The sequence below is a fragment of the Phocoena sinus genome, chromosome 9, assembly GCF_008692025.1.
Source record: "Phocoena sinus isolate mPhoSin1 chromosome 9, mPhoSin1.pri, whole genome shotgun sequence".
Lineage (NCBI taxonomy): Eukaryota > Metazoa > Chordata > Mammalia > Artiodactyla > Phocoenidae > Phocoena > Phocoena sinus.
The window spans coordinates 92,723,288-92,750,792 of NC_045771.1; the positions used below are offsets into that span (position 1 = coordinate 92,723,288).

Genomic DNA, 27,505 nt, shown 5'->3' on the forward strand with positions numbered 1-27,505 from the left:
TGAAAATTTGTATTACAAATAAAAAGCAAACTCGACAATAACAGCAGCATGAATGGTGAAGAGTGACACTATCTAGTTAGTTTAAAAATGACAGTTAAATCCCATGAAGACACTTTGAAATCTATAAAACCCAATGTAAACGATTATCGATAACAATACTTTTAAATATTAAAATTTTAAATAATTTAAAAATATTACTAGTGACAAAAATACTTTTTAAATAATTTAAACATAAATTTCAATCTTTCACAATTAGGGCATTACAGTGGTATGATGGTCACAAGAAATGCTATTTGTAATTATGAAACTATTACTCCTTTTTAAACATTTAATAAACATTATATCTAGACTTAAAAGAAAAAAGTGTAAATACACATTACATTAGGATGAAACTCCATTAATTCTTCAGTGAAATAAAGGTCAGAGAAAATAAGAAATTTCTCTTTCCTTTTAAAAGATAGTCATTAAAACGTAGAAGTTCTGTTTCTTCTATTGCATCACCTAAGAGGTATATAGATTTAATTACAATGGACCTCAAAGATCTTATAGAAGGCTCAATGGTAGAAGTACAAATATTGCTACAGTATGATTCTAATGACTAGCTGTTGTAATATTTATAATAAATGACTGTTGTTTTAAGCAACTAAGTTTTGGGATGGTTTGTTATGCAGCAAAGCCAACTGATACAATATTAGTGCCAGGAAAAGACTCTTCCAGGAATCATACACGGCACTTACAGATTCATTTGAGAGTAAACTCTCATTCGAACCCACCACTTTTTCTAAGAGTTTCTTGATTCAGTTCTTCTCCACAGTTCTGTGATATTAGCTTCAGGTTTAGTTAACTTTTATGATAAAATGACCATCTTTTCCAAAGCAGGGGAAGTCAGTGTAGCATATTGGAAACAATATTGAATGGGAAGTTAGGAAATCTGGGTCATAACTGCAATTACACTGAACTTGGATAATTCATTTTAATTTCTGTGGGTATGACTTTTCCCATGTATAAATAAAGGTATCAGAATAGAAATAAAACCCATAACACATAAACTGAGGGGGGACTGAATTTTTCTTCTTCCTCCTCTCCACCCTCCTCATAAATCACTTAGTGTTACTTGACTGGGCTGATCTTCAACGCCTGCTCCTTATTTAACTGTTTTCAAAATTTTATTTTCACACCAAAATGAGACTGAGGATAATCAAAAAAAAACACTAAGTAGTTAATAACATAAATATTAAAAAGGATAACATTTCTTAAGCTTTGTCCTGGGTGGGATTGCATAGGTGGTCAGGGTGCCCAGGACAGAGCCATACAATGGGAGTCCAAATGGTGCCAGCTCTCCCGTGAAGACTTGTTTTCTCACCCGCTGAACCTGAACTGAATATTCTTATCTAGGCACTTGAAAATAATTTTTGGTAAAGTGGTGATGTGATCAATATTCTCACGAAGCACATGCGTAGAGAACTTCCCACAACCACGTGTTCAGAGACGAGCACGTGCAGCGTGTAGCCAGGCACAGAAGGTTCTGGAGAAGCTTCCCCAGTGCTACCTATGAATGTAGGGGGTGGGCAGGGGGGAGTGGGGAGAGACAGAAGGGTTGGAATGTGCAGATGCTATTGAACAGTGTGGGCCACACATGACCTACTGATCAAAGAGGTGACAGTCTCACATTCAGGAAGACATACAGGCCTGTTAACAGGAGGGCTTGGATGCCAGCACTCCTGAGGTTGTACAAACTCTTTGGTAGAGATGGACTTGTGTTTTTTACTAAAGCGCATTCCATCGTTGAAATGTTACGCATACAGCAACTTGGATGAAGAGCAATCAAAGATGCTACAGAGACTGTTTCATGGGAATCACATGGAGCCTTTGATGGGCTTGTCTGCCATAGGCACCCGAGGGAGAGCATCATCTAAGAAATGGTGGGTGAACAAGGTATTCTCCCCATTTGAGACGCCAAAGGGGCTGCCTAGGCTCACTGACAAGGAGCATCACACAGTATCCCTCCTAAAGGTAACCAAATCCACATCAAGGCTTTGGTTTATAGGAATGAGCCGTAAGATACAGATCAGAGAAACTAGAAAACAATTCTACCCAAATCTTTCCTCCTCTACATCCTGATTTCTATCCTCAAGAACTTGCATTAATAACACAGAAAACTTCCTGTTCTTTAATTAAGAACATAATAGGAAATCTAATGTGTTCTTAAAGAAAATAAGGACAGATGTGAAGAAGCAGATATTTCCTTCTCAATTCCAGATACTATAACAAAATGCTTATTTGTTAAGTACTAAATCCTACCATTTTACTAATTGAAAACAGGTAATAATTTAGTTGAAATGACATGAAATAACTAAATTACAAACAAAAAAATGTTATTTACAAAGAAAAGATGTGGTATTATATAAAAAGTGTTGTCAAGATATCCAGAGGCACAGTTAAGCAAGTTATCACCATTCAGATACAGCTGCAATTAAATAATTCTTCTCATTTTATTAAAATGATTTCATATCAACAGAAATCTTATGGAAAACAAAATTGCAATTATAGTCACACCCTTTGAGTCACAAATTAAGAGTTCTAAAATAATGGCTGCTTTTCTTACCTTTGAATATTCTACCACTTAGAAATTCATCTCCATTAATACCCATTAGTAATGATATCATGTAAAAAAGAGGACTCATTTCCTGGTATGAGGTCCTAGTTTAGGAAAATGTCTACCGCTATTCTGCATTAAAAAAAAAAAAGACATTTCAGAATGAATGACATTTCAGGGTTCTGTTTTTCCATTACTACTTACTAATGCAACAAAACAGGATTGTTTTAAGATCTATCATGATTCAGTGTATTCTTTAAATTAAGGTTGAATCCATGAAGGGCTGGTTGGAGACACTGGTGTCAGAATGAACAGGAATGTTGAGGAAAGTTCCCTCTATGCCTACTTTCTGCAGGGTTTTTATCATAAATGGGTGTTGAATTTTGTCAGAAGCTTTCTCTGCATCTATTGAGATAATCATATGGTTTTTCTCCTTCAATTTGTTAATATGCTATATCATATTGATTGATTTGCGTATATTGAAGAATCCTTGCATTCCTGGAATAAACCCCACTTGATCATGGTACATGATCCTTTTAATGTGCTGTTGGATTCTGTTTGCTACTATTTTGTTGAGGATTTTTGCATCTATGTTCATCAGTGATATTGGCCTGTAGTTTTCTTTCTTTGTGACATCTTTGTCTGGTTTTGGTAGCAGGGTGATGGTGGCCTCGTAGAATGAGTTTGGGAGTGTTCCTCCCTCTGCTATATTTTGGAAGAGTTTGAGAAGGATAGGTGTTAGCTCTTCTCTAAATGTTTCATAGAATTTGCCTGTGAAGCCATCTGGTCCTGGGCTTTTTGTTTTGTTTTGGAAGATTTTTAATCACAGTCTCAATTTCAGTGCTTGTGATCGGTCTGTTCATATTTTATATTTCTTCCTGGTTCAGTCTTGGCAGGTTGTGCATTTCTAAGAATTTGTCCATTTCTTCCAGATTGTCCATTTTATTGGCATAGAGTTGCTTGTAGTAACCTCTCATGATCTTTTGTATTTCTGCAGTGTCAGTTGTTACTTCTCCTTTTTCATTCCTAATTCTATTGATCTGAGTCTTCTCCCATTTTTTCTCGATGAGTCTGGCTAATGGTTTATCAATTTTGTTTATCTTTTCAAAGAACCAGCTTTAAGTTTCATTGATCTTTGCTATTGTTTCCTTCATTTCTTTTTCATTTATTTCTGATCTGATCTTTATGATTTCTTTCCTTCTGCTAACTTTGGGTTTTTTATGTTCTTCTTTCTCTAATTGCTTTAGGTGCAAGGTTAGGTTGTTTATTCGAGATGTTTCCTGTTTCTTAAGGTCGGATCGTATTGCTGTAAACTTCCCTCTTAGAACTGCCGTTGCTGCATCCCATAGGTTTGGGGTCGTGTCTACATTGTCATTTGTTTCTAGGTATTTTTTGATTTCCTCTTTGATTTCTTCAGTGATCATATCATTATTAAGTAGTGCATTGTTTAGCCTCCATGTGTTTGTATTTTTTACAGATCTTCTCCTGTAATTGATATGACAAACCCACAGCCAACATCATCCTCAATGGTGAAAAACTGAAACCATTTCCACTAAGATCAGGAGAAAGACAAGGTTGCCCACTCTCACCACTATTATTCAACATAGTTTTGGAAGTTTTAGCCACAGCAATCAGAGAAGAAAAAGAAATTAAAGGAATCCAAACCGGAAAGGAAGAAGTAAAGCTGTCACTGTTTGCAGATGACATGATACTATACATAGAGAAGCCCAAAGATGCTCCCAGAAAACTACTAGAGCTAATCAATGGATTTGGTAAAGTTGAAGGATACAAAGTTAATGCACAGAAATCTCTGGCATTCCTATACACTAATGATGAAAAATCTGAAAGTGAAATTAAGAAAACACTCCCATCTATCATTGCAACAAAAGAATAAAATATCTAGGAATAAACCTACCTAAGGAGACAAAAGACCTGTATGCAGAAAATTATAAGACACTGATGAAATTAATTAAAGATGATACAAATAGATGAAGAGATATACCATGTGCTTGGATTAGAAGAATCAACATTGTGAAAATGACTCTACTACCCAAAGCAATCTACAGATTCAATGCAATCCCTATCAAACTACCACTGGCATTTTTCACAGAACTAGAACAAAAAATTTCACAATTTGTATGGAAACACAGAAGACCCCGAATAGCTAAAGCAATCTTGAGAACAAAAAACGAGCTGGAGGAACCAGGCTCCCTGACTTCAGACTATACTACAAAGCTACAATAATCAAGACAGTATGGTACTGGCACAAAAACAGAAAGATCAATGGAACAGGAGAGAAAGCCCAGAGATAAACCCACGCACATATGGACACCTTATCTTTGATAAAGGAGGCAGGAATGTACAGTGGAGAAAAGACAGCCTCTTCAATAAGTGGTGCTGGGAAAACTGGATAGGTACATGTGAAAGTATGAGATTAGATCACTCCCTAACACCATACACAAAAATAAGCTCAAAATGGATTAAAGACCTAAATGTAAGGCCAGAAACTATCAAACTCTTAGAGGAAAACATAGGCAGAACACTCTATGACATAAATCACAGCAAGATCCTTTTTGACCCACCTCCTAGAGAAATGGAAATAAAAACAAAAATAAACAAATGGGACCTAATGAAACTTCAAAGCTTTTGCACAGCAAAGGAAAACCATAAACAAGACCAAAAGACAACCCTCAGAATGGGAGAAAATATTTGCAAATGAAGCAACTGACAAAGGATTAATCTCCAAAATTTACAAGCAGCTCATGCAGCTCAATAACAAAAAAACAAACAACCCAATCCAAAAATGGGCAGAAGACCTAAATAGACATTTCTCCAAAGAAGATATACAGACTGCCAACAAACACATGAAAGAATGCTCAACATCATTAATCATTAGAGAAATGCAAATCAAAACTACAATGAGATATCATCTCACACCAGTCAGAATGGCCATCATCAAAAAATCTAGAAACAATAAATGCTGGAGAGGGTGTGAAGAAAAGGGAACACTCTTGCACTGCTGATGGGAATGTGAATTGGTTCAGCCACTATGGAGAACAGTATGGAGGTTCCTTAAAAAACTAAAAATGGAACTACCATATGACCCAGCAATCCCACTACTGGGCATATACCCTGAGAAAACCAAAATTCAAAGAGTCATGTACCAAAATGTTCATTGCAGCTCTATTTACAATAGCCCCGATATGGAAACAACCTAAGTGCCCATCATCGGATGAATGGATAAAGAAGATGTGGCACATATATACGATGGAATATTACTCAGCCATAAAAAGAAACGAAATTGAGCTATTTGTAATGAGCTGGATAGACCTAGAGTCCGTCATACAGAGTGAAGTAAGTCAGAAAGAGAAAGACAAATACCATATGCTAACACATATATATGGAATTTAAGAAAAAAAAATGTCATGAAGAACCTAGGGGTAAGACAGGAATAAAGACACAGACCTACTGGAGAACGGACTTGAGGATATGGGGAAGGGGGAAGGGTGAGCTGTGACAGGGCGAGAGAGAGGCATGGACATATATACACTAACAAACGTAAGGTAGATAGCTAGTGGGAAGCAGCCGCATGGCACAGGGATATCACCTTGGTGCTTTGTGACCGCCTGGAGGGGTGGGATAGGGAGGGTGGGAGGGAGGGAGATGCAAGAGAGAAGAGATATGGGAACATATGTATATGTATAACTGATTCACTTTGTTATAAAGCAGAAACTAACACACCATTGTAAAGCAATTATACCCCAATAAAGATGTTAAAAACAACAAAATAGAGTCATGTACCAAAATGTTCATTGCAGCTCTATTTACAATAGCCAGGAGATGGAAGCAAGCTAAGTGTCCATCATCGGATGAATGGATAAAGAAGATGTGGCACATACATACAATGGAATATTACTCAGCCATGAAAAGAAACGAAATTGAGTTATTTGTAGTGAGGTGGATGGACCTAGAGTCTGTCATACAGAGTGAAGTAAGTCAGAAAGAGAAAAACAAATACCGCATGCTAACACATATATATGGAATCTAAGAAAAAAAAAAACGTCATGAAGAACCTAGGGGTAAGACAGGAATAAAGACACAGACCAACTAGAGAATGGACTTGAGAATATGGGGAGGGGGAAGGGTAAGCTGTGACAAAGTGAGGGAGTGGCACGGACATATATACACTACCAAATGTAAAATAGATAGCTAGTGGGAAGCAGTCTCATAGCACAGGGAGATCACCTCGATGCTTTGTAACCACCTAGAGGGGTGGGATAGGGAGGGTGGGAGATGCAAGAGGGAAGAGATATGGGAACGTGTGTATGTGTATAGCTGATTCACTTTGTTATAGAGCAGAAACTAACACACCATTGTAAAGCAATTATACTCCAATAAAGATGTTAAAAATAAATAAATAAAATTAAATAAAAGAATGAACAGGAAAGTATAAAGACTATTCTTAATGAACAGATACTAATGAACAGATTTAGAGAAAGAAACACTGAATGGTAGTATTTATTCTTCTGGAACATATGTAAATTATGTAAAATTTTATGGACTGGCTTTATAAAATATCTTCAAGTAATTACTGCCTTTCTACTTCAAAATTTTAGTGGAACAACCAAAATTTCAGTTTATTTTCTCTAAAATTCTAATTTTTCCACATGACAATGATTTTTAATAACTAATGAAAAAATTTTTCCAAAGGAAAACCAGTTTGAATACAGGTGGTTTATAGGTCTCATACCATGGAAGCTCATCTTTCCATTATCTGGAAAAGATAAGTCATAAAGAAAAAGACAAATTGTGTTGGAAAGCACTAAAACAAAATAGAAAGCAAAAGCTGGGGGGTGGCGGGGGGCGGCGAGGAGAGAAAAATGCAGAATTTCTAGAGGGAGCCACAAAAGGCAGTAGCTATTCTTCAGATCAAAGAGTTCTGAAAGTGAGTCAATGGTTCTGGGGCCCTGCAGGAAGTGCTCTGGGGTCCCTGGGATTGTGATGGAGGTAAGCAAAGATGCACATTACAGCTGCAACACAGCCTTCATCCTGATGGGGATGAAAGGCCTGCAGTGCTCTGGTTTATTTAGGAGAATGAAGCATTCCTAGACGTGCTAGAATAAATAATTCAAGGAAAAAAGAAAGAGATTCTATGCAGAATAAGAGAGAAAGAGGAAGAAAGTTTCAGAGGGACTATTCACATAAAAATTTTATTCAAGGAAGTTCTTTGGATCCAGAAAGAGGACAATTGTGTACAAAGCTCTGATCTAGAAGAGAGGCTTGAGTTCTTGATCAGTGCTGTCCAACAGAATATTAACACAAGCCAAAAACATAACTTTAAAATTTTCTAGCAGCCATATTAAAGAGTAAAAAGAGGTGAAATTTAAAAGTATTTTATTTAATGCAGCATGTCCAAAATATGGTCATTGCAACATTTAACAACATAAAGGATTATTAATGAGATAATTTACTTTTTATTTTCATACTAAGTCTTTGGAATCCTAGATACAGCACATCTCAGCCCACACGTGCCATATTTCAAGCACTTAACAGCTATAAGTGGCAAGTGGTTACCATATTGGACAGTGCAGGTCCAGATGCCCCCCAATGTTTTTTGTCTTTAAAGTCCAGTAATTTTACTCAAATATCTTGAAGATGTTCATCGTGGGTCATAATTTCCAGATACACAACAGTACTATTTTAATTTATAGTTTCTAGTTTTGTTTCTCTGTAGTTTCGGGAAATTTTTCTTGAATTACTGTTTTTGGTATTTATTCCATTCCCTTGTTTTGTTTTCCATGACTCTTACTTGTAGGCTGAATTATCTTTGCCTGTCTCAGTGTTTATCATTTAATCATAAACCTTTTCTTCCCCTTATTTGTGATGAAAATTTTTTCGTCTTCTATTTCTCTTCTTTCAGTATTGTCTTTGTGTCTATTTGCTCCTGTGTTCCTTCCAGTTAAACCTTCATTTCTGAAATAATCTTTTATTTATAAATATTTCAAGTTCTGTCACCTCATTTGAAATTTTTTTAGTTCTGATTTTTGTTGTTCTTTCATGCCTTCCATCCCTTCTCTTTTTTTTAAATTTATTTTTGGCTGCATTGGGTCTTCATTGCTGCAGGTGAGCTTTCTCTAGTTGCGGTGAGCAGGGGCTGCTCTTCATTGCAGTGTGCAGCCTTCTCATTGCAGTGGCTTCTCTTGTTGTGAAGCACAGGATCTAGGCGCATGGGCTTCAGTAGTTGTGGCGTGTGGGCTCAGTAGTTGTGGCTCGCGGGCTCTAGCATGCAGGCTCAGTAGTTGTGGTGCACGGGCTTAGTTGCTCTGTGGCATGTGGGATCTTCCCAGACCAGGGATCGAACCTGTGTCCCTTGCATTGGCAGGCGGATTCTTAACCACTGCGCCACCAGGGAAGCCCCCATGCCTTCTTTAAACTATCTTAGAGCTTGTTCTGAAACAGTACATTACAGTCATCATCTATTTTGTGGGTGTTTCTGTCTGGTGTGCTTTCATTGCCAAGGATGTTATTCTGCTCCTTATTCACTTTTTCTTAAACCTTGGTATGGGATTTGACCTCGGTACTTTTCTGCACTTGTTTCTAGGTGAAATCAGCCACTGATCTCTTGGGAGGAGGGAGGAACTGAGATAACTCTTCTAACCTCCAAGAGTTCCCTCATTCATAGTTTTCACATAGCTTTAAAAATCTGGTCCCTTGCTTTCTGAGATTTCCTGGCTCTGTCCCCTCCCTACTTTTATCTGGACCTTCTCTTTGTTTCTATCATGCCCATACTGCTCAGGATTTATTCTCCTGTGTGAGCCCGGCCCTGTCAGGAAACACTGGCCACTCAACTGTAAGAGTTCCCAGGGGCTGCTGGGATGCCCGAGCCGCTCACCCTAACTGCAGCCCTGCACCCACCCCTCTCAGAGCAGCCTGGGTGTCTTCCAGAAAACACCTGCTGATTGTCTGGGAGATCTCCTGATCTCAAATGCATTAGAAGCCCCCTTGCTCCCTCTGCTTTCTCTCATACAGACACTGGAACCATAGCGGGTCCCGTGGCTATTGGTGGATTTTCCATTTGCTCGTATCTTGCGGTTCCTAGGGCTACCTTGCTGTGAGTGTTGTCTATGGGTTTTTGGTTGCGTGATCCAGTTGTTCCTGAGGACTCAGGAAGATGGAACAGTTATGTGGCCACTACCACCATCTTCTCAGAATCCTCCAAGCACAAAATGTTAACATATCAGGGTTAGACACCAACTTGATATAACCCAGGGCTGGGATTACAGTCACAAATGCATAAATATTGTCGGGCCATCAATAGCATACATGCTCTAAGTTTCTGAAAGATTGGCATGTGATTGAAATAAAAGTGAATAAGACAGAGCTTTCTTGTACCTTGGGTCTTACATCTCTGAGAGTTATCAACAACTTCATAAAGAATTACTGAGCACCACTTAGGCAGAAGACACACTTCCAGAAGCATCAGGAAGACGAAGAGTTTGCCTCTGACTTAAAAGAGAGTGTGAGTCTAGAAGCTAAAGAAATAATTAAAATACCATGTGCTATGCAAGAATGGAAGCAGGTGTAAAGCAAGAAAGAACACAAAGTAGGAAAATTTGTTCCCAGAGGGGTGGAGATGGGGGTGGAAACAGTGGCAACAACCATGACTAGATGTGCCTGGTAAGGGCAGGAAGGCTGGTTACACGTGAGAGAGGAACATTTCACAAAATGTTCATTCAAAAAATTTTCATGAAGAAAACTTCATTAAAATAGATTAAAAAAAAATAATAAAAATAAAAAAAAAATAAAAAAAAAATAAAAAATAAAAAATAAAAAAAAATAGATTAAAAAAAACTAATGTATATTAAATTGTAAAGAATAAAAGTCAAGATTTTATTTGGCTCTGTATAAAAAGACCATCTCCAAATAGTTCATAACTAGGTTATCTCACTTAATATCATTGTATTCAGACCTTCATACTCTTCATTATTACTTGTACCTATGAAAGGTATCATGAAATGTTTTAACCTCTTCAGAATAATTCAGTAAATCCTTATTTATATCTTTCCCCCATTTCCTTTCAATTGACTTTATGAAACACAATGTTTTCGTCTCCCGATTGTTAAAAGAAACCACTGTTTTTCTCTCTAACGAAATAGAACAGTGATATTGATAGCTTCTATTTAATGAGCATTACTGTACTGACAAGGAGGATGTTAAATATTTTACATACACCATCTTTTTCCACCATTAATACCTTATATACATTTCAAAAGGGCCTTGAAGCTCAGTGATATTAAGTAACTTGACTAAGGTCCCTTAAGTAGAAGGCAAGCAAAAGTAGAATTTGAAATCTTACTCTTCCTAGATATGTCACACTAGAAAACATAAATCAGAACACAGAGGTGCTAAGGGCAAAATGGTGCTACCTTAGCAGGAACAGAAGAAGTGAAGGGCTTGACTACTTTCTGCCAGTTCTGCATGCAGCCAGGGTGCCCGCCCTTCCCTTGAATTTCCCATGCACTGCAGTACATAGAACTTGTACTGCTTTTTTATTTGGGGCCCTTGTTTTCCCTTTGCTGGTTGCAAAATGCCCGTTAGCTAAATGTGACCCAGAAGGATTTGGTATCTTCACTGGAGCTAAATAAAGTAATACCCTATAGATTTTAGTTTCTGTGATTCTTTTTTTTTTTTTTTTTTTTTTTTTGCGGTACGCGGGCCTCTCACTGCTGTGGCCTCTCCCGTTGCGGAGCACAGGCTCCGGACACGCAGGCCCAGTGGCCATGGCTCACGGGCCCAGCTGCTCCGCGGCATGTGGGATCTTCCCGGACCGGGGCACGAACCCATGTCCCCTGCATCAGCAGGCGGACTCCCAACCACTGCGCCACCAGGGAAGCCCAGTTTCTGTGATTCTTAAAGAAGCAAACAAAGTTTGTCAAGCAATTTATAAATAAGAACAATTATCTTCCCTTGTCTTATATTCACATATGAAAAAGCATTGAGGTCCGTTTATGATAGTGCCTTATTCCCAAGAGAATCTGACCCTTTAATAACCAGATATTAGTATTTCTTAATCAACTAGATATAATGTCTATAAACTTTGAGAAATTTGGACACTCTGTCAGCATGACCACTAAGCTAAGAAAATACATTTGGAACTCACATTTTAACATCCTTGGGACTGCTATGAAGCAGATGCATTGAAGTAAAAGTGACTTTACAATGCTTTATGTCAGCAAGTTAAGGAGAAGACCTAATATGTGGCAGTGAAACAGAAGAGAAGAGCCAATGGACAAAATAACACAAACATTCAAATCAGGAGCCAATATTACACGTAAATCAGAGCTATATAAAATGGGTTTAGCCTGCAATTTAATTCTATATTTTCTAATCGATATTCAGCATACACTGTGACAAAGCTAAGCGGATGTGATTATCTCAGATACTCAACTTCAGCACTCACGAAGCAGCACTGATAAAGAGTGACTCTGTGAGAAGCTGACCACACACTGCTTAGACCACAGACAAGGGGATGGTCAGAGACCTCTGGGTCAAAAGGTTCGAAACTAAATAGTTATACTTTAAGCTATAAATAGGCTATTAAAGAAAAAAAAAAAAAAAAGACAAGCTATCAAGTGTTGGTGAAGATGTGGAGAAGTTGGAACCCTATGCACTGCTGGTTGAAATGCAAATGTGCAGCCACCGTGCAAAAGAGTATGGAGTTTCCTCAAAAAAAACATTCGGATAGAACCACCATATGATCCAGCAACTCCCTTCTGGGTATTTATCCAGAAGAACTGAAATCAGGATCTTGAAGAGACACTAGCACTCCCATGTTCATTGCAGCACTATTCACAACAGCCAAGATACAGAAATTACCTAAATGGCCATCGACACAGTAATGGATAAAGAAAATGTGGTATATATTATATATGTAAAATGGAATACTGTTTGGCCTCAAAAAAAAAATTCTGCAATATGCAACGATCTGGATGAACATTGAGAACGTTATGCTCAGTGAAATGAGCCAGACACAGAAAGACAAACATTGTACCTAAAATAGTCAAATTCATAGAATCAAAGAGTAAAGGTGGTTGTAAAGGCTGGGGAGGAGGGGGGAAAAAGAAAGTTGCTAATCAACAGGCACAAAGTGTACTGTACATACACTTAAAATTTTGTTAAGAGGGTAGATCTCATGTGAAGTGTCCTTACAATAAAATAAAATTAAAAAAATAAACACATACACACATTCAGAGACCTAACCACCCACCCACCCCCCTCAAAAAAATCCAAAACTGCCTTGATGCATCAACTAAACTTAAGCCAAACACTAAGAAAGGGCACACAAGAGGGCTCAAAGAATCACATCACCGTCTGGATTTGACTTCCTTTCCTTAGAAACAATTTTGATAGCCATCCAAGGCAACTAGGTTCTAGAGATTCCCTAAGCATTTGGAGGAGAAACGATGAAGAGCTGTCAGTCCCAGAATACAACAAGGGGAAATAAAATTTCTATTTTTCTAAATGAGATACTTCATTTGAACCAAAATAAAAAAACAAATCTACTGCATGTCCATTTCATCTGGCTGTTTGTAGAACAGGGGAGCAGACATCCTCACTGCATATTTAAAGGGTCTTTGGAGAATTTCTGCCCCATGGTTGGTATCTGAGTGCCTGCAGAAAGCTGCTTTTCTTCTCATCAGTTACTTTGGCTGCACATGAGGGCTTGGGGCTAGGCGGAGGACACGCATGGAAGAACGCATGGCACAGCAGTGAGGAGAAACAGCTTTGAAACTAGGCTTATCTGTGTTCAAACGCTGCCTTCTTTGCTTCCGAATGTCCGCATCTGGAGCAGGTTACTTGTTCCCTCTAAACCTCAGCTTCTTCACCTATAAAATGGGATAGCAGCCCTACCCACTGGGACCATTGTGAAGATTAAACAAAATTCTGTGTGTAATGTATTTAAGCATGTGGCTGGTGGTAGTTGTTATAAAATGAACAAGATATACTTCTTACTTCAGGTGCTTCCAATTTCTTACCGCTACTTATGGTAGAGAAAATTTATTAACTCCACTTCCAACAAGTATTTGAGCCTCCAGCACTGAGTGACAAATGGATAGAGGACAGATGCGTAATAAAACAAGTATAATAAAATCTTAACTGTGGAATCAAGGAAGCGAGTAAATAGATCCAGTAAAATGCTTTAGTTTTTTTGTATGTTTAATAATTTTCATTAAAAAATGTTGGGGAAAAAATTCAATGCAGAACAGAAGAATTAATAGATTAGTGAGAATCAAACTGAATTCTAACAGAACAGAAAACCATACAGAGCTAGATCCTTATGGACACCTTGAACTGCCCTGATTTCTACTGAGACTTAAGACACGGAGGTGAGCCTCGTCATTCACATGCATGGGAGAACTGTCCCACTGCTGGAACCTGTGTGTCTGGGTCAGAATGCTAACAGGTGGATAGAGATACTTAGATCTAAGAAAGGCATTAATTTCACAGCTCTCTACCACCATGCAAAAAGGCCTTCAATTTCCAAGTCAATCAAGAGGCTGAAAATGGAACAATGTACTAAATAGAGCCACAGCATATAATAAACTAACAATACGGACTCTGCTTAATTAAAATGAAAAAGATGTCCCTTATTTTCTTCTCCTTCTCTTTCTTCCTGGCTTATCTCTGTCATTTTATGTAGATTCCCATGTAGCTTTTCTCTTGATTATTATTTTTTTTTGAAATAGACTTCCATATGAAATCAAGACTAGGGAGTCAATCATTAATTCCTTGCATGTAAGTTATCTGCCCTTGGCAGTAGATGCCCCCAAAATGACACACCAGTATTGGCTTCATTTCCCAACAACATAGTATCAGCTCCCAACTACCATTCCATTAAGAACATGGACGACTTTGGTAAAAAGTGCCAGAGAGTTATGGAGTCCTATGATAGTAAGAGACCCAAGTTAAGTTAAATAAGTACAGCAGGCATGGACCACAACCTACTTTTAAAACTGTAATTTGGAAGAGGAAATGACACCCCCCAAACCTTGTGTAACCTTATGTCTTCATGGATTAGAGACTGGCCAGTAAGCTTCATCTTTATTATCATTATTAGCTTTCATTTACAAGAATATCTTATTGACAGGAATAACTTTTACATTGTTTTTGAGATTCGGATTTATAAGGAAGAGTTATAAATATCTGGCTTCTAAGAAATGTAATGTACAGCTACAGATATTTCTTTCATCTCAATGTCATTTTCACCTCATTTACTAAAGAACAGTGGCTTACACTGTCATAAAGCAAATTGTAATCCAGACCTCCTAACATTTCACTTTTCCTTTATTCTAGTCAAGGACTCTTATCTAAACCACTTTGCCTACTGCTGTGGAAATGGTTTATATTCTTAAAGGTTTGCTCTCAAGAGGGGAAAAAATGGTACTTAACCATTAACCATAGTAGTAAAATGTCCCTAATGTGATACTGTTAGTACTCACACACGGTCTATTTCACGGAAATCGTAGTACATACAAAACACACTTTAATAATGTGATCCCAGGGCTCTAGGGCCACCACTGGGCCGGCTGTTAGCAGTCATGGAGCTGAGATGGAAGTCTGCACGGTGATAATAACCACCGTGATTCACTGAACACCTACTGTGTGCCAAGGACAGTGTTACAGACCTTAGAATCATGTCTAATTCTCCCAACTATCTGAGACAGTAGGTCTTATCTCCATTTTACTTTTTAAATTTTTTATTTTTTAAAAAATTTTTGGCCACACTGCATGGCGTGTGGGAACTTAGTTCCCCGACCCGGGATCGAACCCACATCCCCTGCAATGGAAGCACGGAGTCTGAACCACTGGATGGCCAGGGAAGTCCCTCACCTCCATTTTATAGGTGAGGAAAGTCTGGCTTAGGGAGGTAATGCAACCTTACCAAGATCAGACAGGAATTTGCCAAACTGCCTGGCCTCCCTGCCTGGTGGTTCTGCAGGGTTAGATTCTATCCATTTTAATGCCACAGCAGTAAGACCTTGGACAGGTTGTTTACCACCCTGAGCCTCAGTTTTCTTCATCTATAGAATAAGAAGCCTACTACTTGCCCTTCAAAGGGCTGCTGTGACAGTGAACTAAAGCAGGTAATACACATAGCACAATGGCCCATACCTAGTAGGCAAGCAATAAACACCAACTAAGGAGAGAAGATGACATTGCTGCATTTTTATGCCTTCCTGGCAATTTTTACATCCTAAAGTTCCCAGAGTTCTTGCCTTTCCTGTTTTTTTTTTTTTTTAAACTCATCTGTATTTAAAATATTCTAATACTTACCTCTCAGGACACTATGCATTGAGACGTTCAGGTTTTATTCTGGTAGGCAGGGGAGGGGCAGAAAATAGAGATACTGAAATAATTATCTTTATCTTCTAGTTCTCAGTCTTATCTAGTTCCTCAGTATCATTATATTCTGTATTTACCTATTTCATCCAGACCCTGAGAAATCCGAACTATGAATTTATGTATTTATCCTTCTAAGGCAAAACAAAAGAATAGCAGAACTATTAAAACCCTACCACCAGCTTCCGACTTCAAGTATAAAATATCCCAGATTTAAATGCTACAACCATATTTTCCTGGTGGGTACATCTTACTCTGTTTATGAAAGTACAGTCACGGGACTTCCCTGGTGGCACAGTGGTTAAGAATCCGCCTGCCAATGCAGGGGACACGGGTTCGAGCTCTGATCCAGGAAGATCCCACGTGCTGCAGAGCAACTAAGCCCGTGTGCCACAACTACTGAGTCCACGTGCCACAATTACTTAAGCCCACGCGCCTAGAGCCCGTGCTCCACAACAAGAGAAGCCACCGCAACGAGAAGCCCGCACACCACAACGAAGAGTAGCCCCCGCTTGCCGTAACTAGAGAAAGCCCGCGTGCAGAAATGGAGACCCAATGCAGCCATAAATAAATAAATAAAGATTAATAAAAAAAAAAAAGTAGTCATGTGCAAATGATTTATCTCAGCTTCATCCTGTTATAACAACCCATCAAATGTATATTCCCCATCCACCATCCAAATGGGTAAATAAAACTTTTCAGCTGACATATAATATGGCACACCTTCTCTGCCACAAAACTGTCTCCTATTATTACTCAGCTCTAAATAATACAAAAAGAGCTTTTACTCTGTTTAACTGACAAAAGTCAGTCCATTCTCACCCTTTCTGTTTGAGTAACTTTGGCACTAGGTCCTAAAACTAAGTTATAAAAGTAGTGGCATAGCCTCCTTGGCATACTTTTCCTGAATAGTTGTTTCCAGAGTCACTGATTCATTCAACCCAATATTATTTAGCACCTGCTACGTGCCAGGTATGGTGCCAGGTCCCTGAGATACAAAAAACACTGAGCAAAAACAAGGTTATAGTCTGGTGGAAGAGACAGAAATGCACTGACTAATCACATGATCACTGCAACTCAAACAAGGGCTAGAATGGGAAATGCTACGCGCCTATCATGGGGGGATCTGACCTGCTTAGGGAGGACCAGTGGGCCTTCCCACAAAAGCAACACTTGAGCTGCGGTATGATTAAAGATGATAAGGGGTCCATGAAGTAAAAAGAGGCAAGAAGAGCATTCCAGAGAGATGGGAAGCAGCAGCACGGGCAGATGGAAGGCCAGTGTGACTGGAGCACAGAGACTAAGGAGAAGCTTGTTATGAGCTGAAGCTAGAAAGGCAGGTGAGGGCCAACGCAGATCCCCAAGGTCAAGTTAAGGAGTCTCATCTTTATCCTAAGAACAATGGGAAGGGACTGAAGGGTGGTGACACCAGCTCATTTGTACTTTGACTGCAGTGCGGGGGACTAGAGTACAGTAACTCACAGTGGAAAGAGATGAACCAGTTAGCAGGCTGCTGGGTCACTATCCACATAAGACTATGGCAGTTTGGACCAGACCAGTGATGAGGGAAATAAATATTTAGAAGGCACACGTTGACAATACCAAGTGTGAGAACTGTATTATGAGCTGTGCATGCATGCTTGGAATTTTGACAAACAACCTGTGAGACAGGTATTCTTTTCTGTATTTTATGGATGAAAATGACTGAGGCACGCAGAAATTTGTCCAAAGTCCAGGTGATAAATAACAGAACCAGAACCCAAGCTCATGGTCATTCAACTTCAAAGCCAACTACAATATTATTGTGTAAAAATTAGAAATAGAGTTAGAATAAAGGGTCTCTACAGCCAAATTTCAAAACTTAGAAGTCTCTTGATCTATTTCATCAAGGTACCAATGATGAGCCCTGAAGAACACAGCCTTAAGACTCCCCTTCATAACATGGATTCTCTTCTGAAGGTTTACACCACAGAAGGCATACCTATTTCAACGTATCGGCTCGGCAAGTCCCTCATTTCACTGGCATGCCGTTCCTTCACCGAGCATATCTAGAAAAGAAATTCACAGGTTATTTAATTCATCTGACAGAAAACTCTTCATCACATGTCATTCACTATATGGTACTTTTGCTAAATTAGCCGTGTAGCACTCAAGATGGAACGCACACAACCTACCCTGTGACTTAAGTGATAGAAATTAACTTCAATGACGTATAGCAACCATTACTTATATCCTCTGACACTATTCTTCAATAAAGTTTTATTCGAGGACAAAGAAAGGAAGCAAACTAATGTAGTTTTTTTTGTTGTTTCTTTTTGGGTTTTTTTTTGCGGTACGTGGGCCTCTCACTGTTGTGGCCTCTCCCGTTGCGGAGCACAGGCTCCGGATGCGCAGGCTCCGCGGCATGTGGGATCTTCCCGGACTGGGGCACGAACCTGTGTCCCCTGCATTGGCAGGCGGACTCTCAACCACTGCGCCACCAGGGAAGCCCCTAATATAGTTTTAATATGGTTTCAATGACCCATTCTCTGCAACTCTACTCACAGATTCCTTCTATCTCTGACAGAAGCAGAGGCAAAAATGCCCAGTGTCTAATCTGGGCAACACCCACAGGAGGTCTTGTGTTTCTGATCACGTATTAGTAACATTTCACTGTTGCTAAATAATACTTTGCAAAAGTGTCACATGCTCTTCTTCTTCTCTTGAGCATATTAAAATCAATGTATTATATAATTTAAATCAGGGGTGGCAAACAAAAGCCCGGCCCCTGGTCTGCTTTTTTTATGGCCTGGAAGCTAAAAATAATTTTTATATTTTTGAAGCCTTGAAAAAATGAGAAGGAGGGAGGGAGGAAGAGAGAGAAGGAAAAACAGAAATAAAAGGAAAAATACTCAGCAGAAACAGTATGTAGCATGCAAAGTTTAAAATATTTACTACCAGCCTTTTACAGAAAAGTTTGCCAACCCCTATTTTAAATTATATGTATACAGTTTGGATAGAGATTTTATATATTTATTTTTGTATATATCTCACTTACACACAACCCTTAACACATATGTGCGTTAACAGTGGATGTTTTAGGGTGGTAAGACGAGAGATACTTTATATTTTCTTTGCTATATTTTCTAACAGAAATGTATTCTATTTTGTAATAAGAAATGAGAAAAATTCACGTTATGCACGTTAAGTTCAGCCATCCAGGTTAAGACTGTGCCTCAAATGTCCATCAACAGATGAATGGATAAAGAAGATGTGGCACATATATACAATGGACAATTACTCAGCCATAAAAAGAACAAAATAATGCCATTTGCAGCAACATGGATGGACTCAGAGATTATAATACTTGTGGTTGCCAAGGGGAAGGAGGCTGAGGGAGGGAAGGATTGGTAGTTCGGGATTAGTAGATGCATTCTATTATATATAGAATGAATAAACAACAAGGTCCTATTGTATAGCACAGGGAACTAAATTCAATAAACTTGATAAATCATAATGGAAAAGAATATGAAATAAATCATAATGGAAAAGAATATATATATGTATAACTGAATCATTTTGCTGTACACCAGAAATTAACACAACATTGTAAATCAACTATACTTCAATAAAAAAAAAAAAGGCTGAACCTCAAGTTAAGTACTGATCTTATACAACTTTCATCAGGGACTAGGTTTTTTTCCTTTTTCGTTTAGACAGCATTGATTGTGTTAATTTATAGCTGCAACCTAAGTAAGCTACCATATGAAAAATTCTAAAATACAGAAAACCCAAAGGGAAAAAAAAAATTATTATCTGTGGTCCCAGAACAAAGTGAACACTATTAGCAATCCACACTTTTGGGGAAGCTACTTTTCTCAACCTAAAATTACTATAAATAATTTAATGTATTATTTAAATATCCTTACATAATTCTTTAATGTCTTTATAGCATTTCATTACAGGGATATACTGTAATTTATTTACTCAATCCTATTTTAGACATTAGTTTTTTCTTCTTTCTATCTCTGATGCAAGCAATAGTGCAATCAACATATTCGTGTATAAAACTGTTGGACTTTTGTTTCCTTAGGATAAATTCCTAGAAGTAGAATTGACAGATCAATGTACATTTTTTTAAGGTTTGGTTTGGCTAATATCCATGTCCAAATCACTGTCCAGGAACACGGCAACTACCTGACAGTACAGTCATCCCTTGGTATCTGCAGGACCCTGGAGGATACCAAAATCTGAAGATGCTCAAGTCCATTATAGGAAATGGCATAGTATTTGCATATAACCTACGAACATCCTCCTATATGCATTCAATCATTTCTAGATTACTTATAATACCTAACACAATGTAAATGTTAGTAAACAGTTACTGGTTTCCAGCAAATTAAAGTTTTGCTTTTTGGAACTTTCTGGATTTTTTTCCCCCAAAATATTTTCAATCCGAGGTTGGTTGAATCCACTGATGCAGAACCCACAGACACAGAGGGCCACAGTACTCTCTTTCTCTGACACGGGACTTGAACCCAGTGCTGTGGAGGTACAGGCATTTACTGAGAAGTGACAGGCTATTTTCTCCTTGGATTGGTTTCTGTCATTTGTTTCCTGTCCATCTCAGACAATTTCCCGCCTTCTGTCATTTGTTTCCTGTCCATCTCAGACAATTTCCTGTCCACTCCCCCAATTTTCCTTCTCTTCGTATAAGTTATCCACTCTTCTATCCACACCTACTAGGGAAACTACTAAATTGTCTAATAGGCACGCTCCACATGCCAACAGAACATCTGCTTTATTTAATGTGTTGATAAAAGTACACATGGAGCAGTGTTCCACGTGGTTTGAAGTGTAACAATAATATATATGTATATATATGAAATAGCAATATTAATTAGCACTTTTTAGCAACTACTGGGCACGTGTCCTGAGCTGAGGGCTTTGTAAAGCAGATAGAGCTCTGTTCTTAGGAAGATTATGGTGCAGTGGGGGGAGACAAACAAATAAATAAGGCATTTACTTAAGTGTGATGGAGAAGTACAGAAATACAGAGCAGGGGGCATCTACTAGCAGGGATGGAAGACTTCCTGGAAGAAGCGCCATGTAAGTTGAAGCAGGAGATACAGGACAGGTGCCAAAGGGCAACTTGACAGCTTGGGGCCCTCAACGGGAACGTAATCAGACAGAAGCAGAGAGGATAGGGGAAGGAGGGGCTAGACAGGAACACAGGGGGCAGATCATCATGAAAGAGGAAGATGTCATCCTATGAGCAATGAGCATCCTGGAGGGGTTTAACCAGGAGACTGACATCACCTGATCTACACTCTGAAAAGATCATCCTGGCTGCACTGTTTAGGGCAGAATTAAGGGGGGCAAAACTAGAGTCAGGGGACCCGACAGGGGGATGGAGGGAAGTGGAGAGATCTGAGAGACAGTGACAGAACTTAAGGACTGCCCGGGCCTCTTCCAATCCTCAGACGCCCCTGGAAGGTGATACTACCAGCCCTAATGTACACACGAGAACACAGAGGCTCTGAGAGCTGTCCAGGACCTCAAGGCTGGAGCTGGGACTCACGCCAAAGCCTGATGGTGTCTCTGGCCATCCTACAGCCTCTCTGAAGACAAGGACACATGACACCACTGGCAGCTGGGCCATGGCCTATTCTATCCCCTAGGTGCTGTGGTCTGAGCTCTGTCCCAGAGAGCCCTTACGCGATCTTCTCCATCACAACACACACCCCTCCCTCCCTCTGTCCCTATCCCTTCTGTCATCTTCTATCCGTCTTCTCCACACCTGCTCCATCCACTCCGGCAATAATGCCCTCCTTTACGTACCACAGAGATTCACCAATCATACTCCAGTCTCAAGGATCTGCCCCTCCTGCTTCCTCGGCTCACACCCCTCCCCGGCAGCTGCATGGGGTCCTAACCCTAAGATTTAAGTGCAAGGTGTCGGCAGGGCCACGCTCCCTCCAGAGGCTCTAGGGAAGAATCTGTTCCTCGCCTCGTCTAGCTTCTGGTGGCTTCCAGCATTCCTTGGCTGCCTCACTCCAATCCCTGCATCCATGGTCACACTGCCTTCTCCTCTTCTGGGGTAGCACTCCCTTTTAGAGGGCCCACCCAGATAATGCAGGGTAATCTCAAGATGCTTCACCAGTCACACGTTTTGCCCGACTCTCTTGCTGCATAAAGAAACATTTATAGGTGGTGGGAATTAGGACCTGCTGTCTTTGGGACCATTATTCAGCCTAATAGAGGAAGCATTTCTGGTAACAGTCAGCAAACTTTTCACATATCCCAATAGACTAATTTCCCTTGTCTTTCACCAAAAGAAAAGCAAATCACAACAGAGGGAAAAGCCACTTGGTCCATCTAAGAAACTTAAAAAATATCAAGAACATTACTTTATTGGATCAATAACCACACGCATGGGATAGGGAGACTGGGAATCACTTTTTTATCATAGACTTTGCAGGTACAACCTCCTTCCTGTTACCTTAAATGTGAATCATGTTGTATTCATTTAACACATGGAAACAATGACCACATGTTCAATTAAGACAGAAAGAGAACCTGAATCGTATCAACGAGACTTTACCTCAGATTAACATTTATTTTAGTGGGAACAATCACTGCATTAATAATTTTTATGCTTTTCTTTCCACTGAAGAATTTTAAATAGCCATGTCTCTTTCATGACTTTTCTGGAATTTTCTGGCATAACAATGACACTGATATCTATCAAGTACAATACGCCAGATCCTATGCTAAGCTCTTCATTTAATCGTCTCCGAAACATGTGATGTGAGAACAATTAACACGCCCATTTTACAGATAAGGAGAGTAAGACTCAGAGAGGGTCAAGCAAGAAGTTAAGTGGAAAAGTTGGAATGGATCCCAGGTCTGTGTGACTCTTTAGAGCCGAGCTCTCCCATTAGACTATGGCTGGGATACTTTCTCACAGCGTCTTTAACTCAGCTAAGTTTTAGTTTACGTTGTATAGATTAAGGTATATATTTTTAAACGGAAGAAAACAACTTTTGGCTCTGAAACATCTAATACGAGAAAAACAACTAGGCATGAAATAAAGGTGAATGGATTTGGGGCCTCCTTTTGCAGAATAGCTTTATTCACCCAGGCACATAATAGGCAGATACTATACATGACAAAATAGCCCCCAATCTTATCATCCGTAATAAGCCTGGGCCTTCACTCCACCAAACTACTAGTGAGCAAGCAGGGCGATTTCATTTCAACCTTCTTTTTCCACCATCGGTCCTAGTGAAGAAGCTCAGAATCAAAGTTACGGGAAATGAAAAGAACAATAACGAAAGGGACCCAGGTGAGCCAACAACACCTAACACATGCTTTACATAGAGCTAAGGCCAATCGGGTTATGGGAAATTTAAAAAGGATCAAAAAGGCAGCACCATTCTGAACATGGAGAAGTTCAGGAGAAAGGATAGATCTGAAAATCTATGCATATGGAAGAATTCAAGCATGAAATGATTATCACATGATAATAATATGCGGGTGAAAATATTCTGGTTCCGAGAAGCCATTCCAGGACTCGGACTCCTGTGGACCACCTTCGGTAGCTCTGTAACAACACAGATGTACGAGAAATACAAGCAAAACTACCTTGATAGAGGGGCCCCAGCCAATGATCAGTGTCACACTGTCCTTCCAGCAGAGGCTACAGGGATACATATCGGGGCGAAGGCTTATATCATCCCGGGGCACATTGGTGATTCTTTGCTTCGAGGTGATGTCAAAAATCTTCACACCCTGGAAAATAAAAGAGCATTAAGCATCCTCTCCTTGGCAGAAGGAAGGTAAAAGAAAATTTATTAATGGCCACTGCTAAACATCAGGGATAACCAGTACAGCGAAGTATCGACAGTGTTTTTTAGGTGCTGCTGGGAGCCACAGAAACGTTCCTACTCCACAAGAATCCTGTGAAAACCCCAAACAAAAGAAAACCTCTGTCCTCCTTTCTAGGCAAACTAGATTTTATGAGTGGATGGCACAGGCCACTCAAATCCAACACAAGTGGGAAATGTACAGATATCAACAACTGCATTTCCAAAAAGAAAGTCACATCTCTAATTGTATTGTTCCACCACAAATACTGGGCTTGGTTTTCAGAAAAGCTTTGAATCTGAAAAACCACTATATAAAGAAAAACACGCCTGACATTTTAAAGTACTCAAATGGAAACATCAAGCAAGCAGCTAAATGAAAATAAACCAAGAGGCCACACGTCTGTTGACCTTGACTGTGACCCAGGAGAAGTAAGAAAAGTCCTGACTGGCACGGTAGATTCTGGGAGGTTTCTACCATTCAAAATGGAATAGCAGGGGACTTCCCCCGTGGTCCAGTGGTTAGGACTCTGCGCTTCCAGCATGGAGGGCATGGGTTCGATCCCTGGTTGGGGAACTGGGATCCCGCATGCCATGCGGTGAGGCCAAAAAGGAATAGCACTGATTTGCTAAATTATACCTCAAAATTCCAAAAGCTATGCCAGATGTCCAAAAGGTAATTTTTAAACTTTCTACTCGCCCTACTCATATTGCATAAACTTGAGATAAGTGAAGTACCAAAAATTAGGATCCCCATTTTCAAAGGCAGGCCTATTTTGGGTCTGTGATTATACTGAGAGTAAAGGAAAAATCAGCAACATCCTGCCCTTGTTTCATAGCACCTGGCACTTGCCCTCGGCTAATAGGCAAATGGTATTTTCAAGACCACATTTCCAATGCAGCCCTTTCATTATTAAGATGCCTTTTCATTTTCTTGGCTATTCTCCATGCCTCAGGTTTCTTCCTCTAAGATAGAGCCCAGAATATGTTGGAAATTACTCTCCCATGAACACCAAAAGCATTGTAATTTCTTTACCCTCTGGGTATGATATCAATCGCTACATGTACCTTTTAGAAATGTCAGTGGCAGGACATGAAAGCAACCTAAATGTCCATCGACAGATGAATGGATAAAGAAGATGTGGCACATATATACAACGGAATATTACTCAGCCATAAAAAGAAATGAAATGAAATGATTTGTAGTGATGTGGATGGACCTAGAGACTGTCATACAGAGTGAAGTAAGTCAGAAAGAGAAAGACAAATACCGTATGCCAACACATACACATGGAATCTAAAAAAAATGATTCTGAAGAACCTAGGGGCAGGACAGGAGTGAAGACACAGACGTAGAGAATGGACTTGAGGACACAGGGAGGGGGGAAGGGTAAGCTGGGACGAAGTGAGAGAGTGGTATGGATGTATATACACTACCAAAGGTAAAATAGATAGCTAGTGGGAAGCAGCCGCATAGCACAGGGAGATCAGCTCGGTGCTTTGTGACCGCCTGGAGGGGTGGGATAGGGAGGGTGGGAGGGAGACGCAAGAGGGAGGAGATATGGGGATATATGTATATGTATAGTGATTCACTTTGTTATAAAGCAGAAACTAACACACCATTGTAAAGCAATTATGCTCCAATAAAGATGTTAAAAAAAAAAAAGAGGGAGGAGATACGGGGATATAACAAAACCCAGAGAAATGGCAGTGGCAGGAGCGCCATCCCTGCCCTTTGTCGCAGGGCTCTCGGTCCGGCTGTCCTTCTAGCTCTGAACCAGCGTTAGGGACACTGCTTGTACCATATTATTGGCCCAGGCAATCAGATGGCCCCTCCACTTCACACTCCGTATGTTCCCTTCTCCTTCGTGCAGAACTGAAGACTTCCATCTGCTCATCCAAGACCGTTCAAACAGCAGCAACTAGGGGTAAATATCATGAAAACAGAATTTTAGAAACCAAGAGTCATATATCAAATTCCTTATTATTTTTTCTTGGCCATTCACCGAGTAACAAACTATTCTCAGCCTTTTAAATGTAGGTTTCTAGTGGTACATGATTTGTATTTTGGAAAGCATTCCCAGTCTATCTTTTACCCTATCGAGGACACTGAAATGTGTTTGAGTATTGAGGTTACTACACAGTCCAGCCACAAGATGGCACCAAAACACCAAAATTCAGGGAAAATAATGTACACTAGTAGAAAGATTTTTATCACAGAAAGTTCTTCAAATAGTTGACCATGAATTAATTTATTTAGTAAACTAGGAAATCAAAACCTGATAATGTTTTCCCTGAAAATAAAATATTAGCCACAGATTAAACTGCAATGATTAGAAGGGGTCTTTCACTTAACCCTAGAAAAATAATTTAACAATGACTTTTGAGCAGTAATTCATGTCATAACGTAAGAGAAATTTGCTTTAGGATTAAACTTCTACAAAAACTTCAGAGTAGCTAGGGTCTTTAATCAAAACTTCTACATAAATATGTAGTTCTAGAATTCATGCATTATTAAGGATACAATAAAATTTTTTTCTTGATATATCCAATTTAAATCCTGTAAAAAAAGATCTTTATACAATATGTCATTTAATACATACGAGGTATAATTTATACATTGTGTAACTTACACTATATAACTTTAGACATGTAATCCTGAAATATACAGTTAACCTTTTAAAAGCAATTGCTGATGAGAGATTCCATAACAGAATTTTTAAAATTCCTATCATAAGCGTCAATTTCAGTTACCTGAGTATACCCCACCCCCAAAATAGGGGAAAAAATAGGGAATAGTGGAGAGTAAATTCACAGTATTTATATTTCTTACATGTCTTTCTCAATGGTTAGGCTCCTAGAGCCAGAAGCGGCAGAAAGGAAAGAAAAAAAAAAACCCTAAAGTTAAATAAGTGTCCACCGTCACTAATTAGCCGAGTTTAGTCAAGTGAAAATGCCAGAAATGTATAAAGTTCTCTATCATCCATGCAAGAGCAAGGAGGCCTCACAACAGCCACAGGGGAGACTGGAGCCGGGGCTTCTACTGAGCACAGGTGTTCCCATCGGATAAACACAGGACAGAGCTCCTCTACATACGCTCAGCAACTTTCTAACCCAGCTCATCCTCCCCCCGCCCAGGTTCCAAGAAATCACCACCACCAAGCCTCCCTGCCTCCAGCGAGTGACACTTAGGTACGGCCTCCACCTGTGATTCAGCCTCTCCCTTGGCCATGACGCAGAGAACACAGCCAAGGCGCCCACGGAGTGTGTGCAGCGTTTTGTGACAGGACAGCTCTGAAACTTGGGATCAGAGGTGAAAGCCTGAGAATACAACTCCTGCCACGTATAAGATCACAGTTCACTAAAGACAGGTAGCTAAAGACAACTGTATTCAACATGAGGAATTGGTAAGGTCACAATGTCTGTCTTCCCTCTGTGGCCTGGGTCAGGCAGAGGGGATTGTAAGAAGTGGGCGGGGCCCGGGAATGCTCCACAAGCACCTGTTGGAAGGGAGGATTGGCTGGATGACCAGGGGATGCCCCGTGGCATCAAATTCCCCTCCCTCACCAATCCCCACCTAGAAATGGCCGAATGTAGTATTAAAAGGGGCATAATCTGTACCTGGGTGAGCAAAATTAAATATGCCCTCAATTTTAAATTA

At 39.6% G+C, this 27,505-nt stretch overlaps 1 protein-coding gene across 3 annotated transcripts in view; it reads right to left on the bottom strand.

Moving 5' to 3' along the window:
- Positions 1-27,505, bottom strand: part of VPS41 (VPS41 subunit of HOPS complex) — a 193,136-nt gene that overhangs the window by 49,666 nt on the left and 115,965 nt on the right. For all 3 annotated transcript variants that reach the window (XM_032643131.1, XM_032643133.1, XM_032643132.1), the window contains 3 exons: positions 25,647-25,766; positions 23,624-23,770; positions 17,979-18,045 (listed from right to left, as the gene is read on the bottom strand). In XM_032643131.1, the coding sequence (XP_032499022.1) occupies positions 17,979-18,045; positions 23,624-23,770; positions 25,647-25,766 (334 nt within the window). The remainder of the gene's footprint in view (positions 1-17,978; positions 18,046-23,623; positions 23,771-25,646; positions 25,767-27,505) is intronic.